This window comes from Arachis ipaensis, chromosome B08, assembly GCF_000816755.2.
Source record: "Arachis ipaensis cultivar K30076 chromosome B08, Araip1.1, whole genome shotgun sequence".
NCBI lineage: Eukaryota > Viridiplantae > Streptophyta > Magnoliopsida > Fabales > Fabaceae > Arachis > Arachis ipaensis.
In genome coordinates, this window is record NC_029792.2 from 28,212,761 (window position 1) to 28,214,450 (window position 1,690).

Below are 1,690 nucleotides of genomic sequence, written 5' to 3' on the forward strand. Positions count from 1 at the left end.
CACATATTGGCAAACCGCAAAGCCCTTCAGACTTTAGCAAGTTCATTCACAAAGGGATAGCATATCTAGTCATACAAGAAAGGTTGGAATAATACGCTTAAAAAATGAAATCTTGCCCAGCTCTAGTTGTTACACATACAACATAGGACTTTATAGTGACAAGAGAGGAAGAGCAGAGATGCTCATTCAACTCTGGCCACAATTCATTTTCATCGATCTTTAACAGTAGGCAAAAAAGGCCTTTCATCAAGACAATACTTACTTACATGGTGTTAAGGCAAGATATAGATAAAATGTTGAGGTCTTCTTGTTTCGCTTTATCAGACACTGGTTGGGAAGTTCACGTGGACCTGGCTGCAGATCATCAAAACATAATGATAATGTCAACTCCAGGTCTCCAAAGTTCAATAGAACAAAATACGAAGAAATTGCAACAAGAAACGAAAGCATTCATCACAACAAATGCATACATCTAGCAAACAATTAATCTTTATCTACTAGAACTCTGATGAAAGTGAAACTACATCATCCATATACGCACACAGTGAAGCACGGCCACTATCTGAATCTGAAAGTTTTCCTCACAAAAGACATCACCATTTCCCGCTCTTGCATCTTCTATGACTAAAGAACTGCAATTTCGTATGCAGTAGTGAGGGCCCATTCTGAATTTGACGCATTAATCACCCAAATACCGCCATGGCTTAATGCAGGGATACCAAAATCATGGCTGATTCCTCAGAGCAGAGTAAAAATTCACTCCCCTAAACTAATCGAAGCATAAAAAGAAAAAGAATCACGCTCAAAAAAATATTTGCATATAATTTTTAAGAATAAAAAAGACAAATAACTAACCGAATATTTTAACTTCAAAAATTTTCAACAGAAGACCACGAAGTAAACTCAACTTTTTCGTTTTTTAAAATTTTCTTCCGCATAAACAATACATAACTCGATCCTCACGCATCAAATTAAAAAAACAAAATTTAAGCTGATTGAAAGAAAAGGCATAAAATTAATTCAAATTTGAGAAATGAATAACAATTTGAATCCGAACCTTCCTAAGACATGAAGGAAAAGTGATTTTGCCGTTATTATGAGGCTGTCCAACGATCTCACGCGTCATGTCCCTCCACCGCTTGCAGACACAGGCGCACGCCACCACGTTCTGCCGCTGCGGCCACTGCTCCTCCTCCACCTCCACCCTTCTTATAATCTCTCCCAGCAGCTCCGGCAACATCCCCGACCACGCATTCCCCTCCTCCCCTGCCTCCTCCTTCTTTTCCCCTCCCTCCACCTTAGGAGCTACCGCAGCGTTAACCTCCATGAACGATTTCGAGAATTTCCGTGAGCGGAACACCTTCCTTAGAGACATCTCCTCAGAACAACAACAACAACAACAACAATAATAACAATAATACAACAATTAGAAGGTGTAAGGAATAATCGAACCTAATTTGGGAATTTAGGGTTAGGGGTTTGAGAATAAAATATAAGTGTTGGTGTCATAGGAGAGAGAGAGAGTTTTACAGAGTGAAGAAGGAGGAGGAGGAGGAAGGGGGAAGGAGGAGGAGAGGAGAAAATGGGAATAACGGAAAGAAGGGGTGTGATAAAGTGACGGGTGGGTGAGGGTGATTGAAATGGGATGGTGGGCCCAAGAGGACGCTGAAGCGAATGACAGGCACGTGAG

At 40.8% G+C, this 1,690-nt stretch overlaps 1 protein-coding gene across 1 annotated transcript in view; it reads right to left on the bottom strand.

Moving 5' to 3' along the window:
• LOC107613406 (tubby-like F-box protein 7) overlaps positions 1-1,406 on the bottom strand; it is a gene marked incomplete at its 5' end in the record, with an annotated part of 4,141 nt that extends 2,735 nt beyond the window's left edge. Inside the window, 2 exon segments of the mRNA XM_016315378.1 lie at positions 267-354; positions 1,058-1,406. Coding sequence (XP_016170864.1) covers positions 267-354; positions 1,058-1,375 — 406 coding nt within the window.